At 44.1% G+C, this 2,243-nt stretch overlaps 1 protein-coding gene across 1 annotated transcript in view; it reads right to left on the reverse strand.

The window, feature by feature from the left end:
• The window catches only part of TMT1A (thiol methyltransferase 1A), a 9,025-nt gene extending 7,021 nt beyond the window's left edge, over positions 1-2,004 (reverse strand). The window contains exon 1 of the mRNA XM_017891755.1: positions 1,106-2,004. Within this exon, the coding sequence (XP_017747244.1) occupies positions 1,106-1,603 (498 nt within the window). The 5' untranslated portion in view covers positions 1,604-2,004. The remainder of the gene's footprint in view (positions 1-1,105) is intronic.
• Positions 2,005-2,243: the final 239 nt, after the last annotated feature.

Here is a 2,243-nt window from a genome sequence, read left to right on the forward strand (position 1 = left end):
AAAAAAAAACATTATCTCTTGGGGATTTTTAAGTATCAGCACAGATAACTCTTCTTGTTCTCACAGCTGCACAGTGTTCCTTTATACAATATGACAACTCACATAGCATCCTATTGATAGACATTTCAGTTATTTCCAGTTTGTGCTATTACAAATGCTACTTACTATTCTTGGGCATGGACAAGTTTTTGTATGTGGGATAAGTTCTTGCATGTGGATAAAAGAGTATGTGTGCTTTAAATTTTGATATTAGGTATCAGCCAAAGAGGGTACCTCTTCTAATATGTGTGGTGGTGTCCAGTCCCCCAAACCCACCCCAACACTATACTGACCTTAAAAGAAGTCCCTAATGGTATAATAGGTAAAATTAGTATCTTCCTTTAATTAACTCTGTAAGTTTGAGCACTTTTTGTCCTGTAATTGGTTTACATTTCTGTTCCTGTTATTTGCCATTTTCCCTTTTGTTTTTCTTATTGAAAAAATATTGATCTTATTGACACATAATGTCTTTTAACATGAGGGAAGTTAACCCTTTGTCTATCATCCCTTGCAAATATTTTTTCCAAGCTTGTTTTGTACTTTAACTGTTTTTGGGAGTTTTTTTCTTTTCTTTTCTTTTTTTTTTTGAGACGGAGTCTCACTCTGTTGCCTAGGCTGGAGTGCAGTGGCACAATCTCGGCTCACTGCAACCTTTGCCCCACCAGGTTCAAGCGATTCTCCTGCTTACAGGCGCCTGCCACCATGCCTGGCTAATTTTTGTATTTCTAGTAGTGATGGGGTTTCACCATGTTGGCCAGTCTGGTCTTGAACTCCTGACCTCAAGCGATCCACCTGCCTCAGCCTCCCAAAATGCTGGGATACAGACGTGAGCCACTGTGCCCGGCCAGGAGTTTTTTTCTTTATAGCAGTTTTAAGTTTTTATATTCAGATTTATCAATCTTTCTCTTTATAGCTTCTCTCCCACTCTAGGATTTCTAAAAATTCTACAGTCTTTTCTAGTAGTTTACTTTTTATGTTAAAATGTTTCTGCCACCTAAAATCGACAGGCCTGCCCTTTGTGGTAATGGCTGCTACTAACCAGTCCTCTTCACACCCTTTCACTCACCGGTCTCAGCACTCTGCACACCTCGCGGATAATCTGCTCCTGGTTCTTCACAGAGCACAGCACCAGGGTGCAGACCACCACGTCCACAGAGCCATCGGCCACCTGGTGCATGTTCTCCCCGGCAGCTATCACAAAACGCTCAAACTGCAGGTGTCGGTTCTCTGTAATGCTCTTGATCAAAAACTTCTCAAAGTTGGGGTTGGGGTCAATACAGGTCACCCTGCACCCAGGTGGGTAGAACCTGAAGTTGGCCCCCGTGCCACAGCCCACCTCCAGCAGGGAGAGCTTCCCGGAGGGGCTCGCAAACTCCTGCAGGTTGCCGAAGAGCTCTCGCTTCTTGCTTGCCATCTGTTCGTTGTACATCACAGTGAACCTCGCCAAGAAGTAGGGGAAGCATTTTTTGCATATCGGGCTCCACAAGCCCAGAAAATTCAGCAGGTATATGGGAAATGCCAGGATGTAGATGGCCAGTCTCAGGATAAAGATGGTAAGCTCCATTGCTCAGAAGGAGGGAAAAAAAAACCAAACAGATCAACAGTTAGAGACCTGACTCCTTTAACTGCGGGGCAGAGGCTTCTGGCCACACTCTAGAGCCAATCAGCTGCAGAGGAGAAAAAGAACGGGCTGTGCTGGAAAGTCAAAGCACGGGCAAGAGGCCTATTTTGCCTAATTAATAGATGTTTGGCAGCAGTCGATTCAGCTTAGTTTTCATGAAGCAAAATGAGAAGGTTCCCAGCGTTTCCTCAGAAGGAAAGTTGATTATAATCCTTTATTCCTAATCGATTCCTGTTTCCCCTTCTCTGGGTTTGGAGACGGCTGCTAGCTTCCTGCTAGAGTTTTATAAGCACAGTGTACTTACACCCCACCGGGCTCTCCAGTGACCTCTAAAAGAAAACAGAATTCGTGGGTGGAGCCTGGTCAAACGACACCAGAAGACTGCTGTCAAGCCCTTTATCATAACACAACTCCCTTTCCCCGCCCAAACCCTGTTTTTTTTTTTTAAAGAGGGAAGTGAAAGGACATGCGTGAGCGGCCACAGTCAGCAAGAACTCTCCCTTTTACATTCTGGGCAGAGGCTTTCAGTGTTCATAACTCAACAACAGGATTATTTTGTAAACCAAAAATAATGTTCTAAGGC

Source organism: Rhinopithecus bieti, unplaced genomic scaffold (genome assembly GCF_001698545.2).
Source record: "Rhinopithecus bieti isolate Rb0 unplaced genomic scaffold, ASM169854v2 scaffold_21531, whole genome shotgun sequence".
In the NCBI taxonomy this organism is placed as follows: Eukaryota; Metazoa; Chordata; class Mammalia; order Primates; family Cercopithecidae; genus Rhinopithecus; species Rhinopithecus bieti.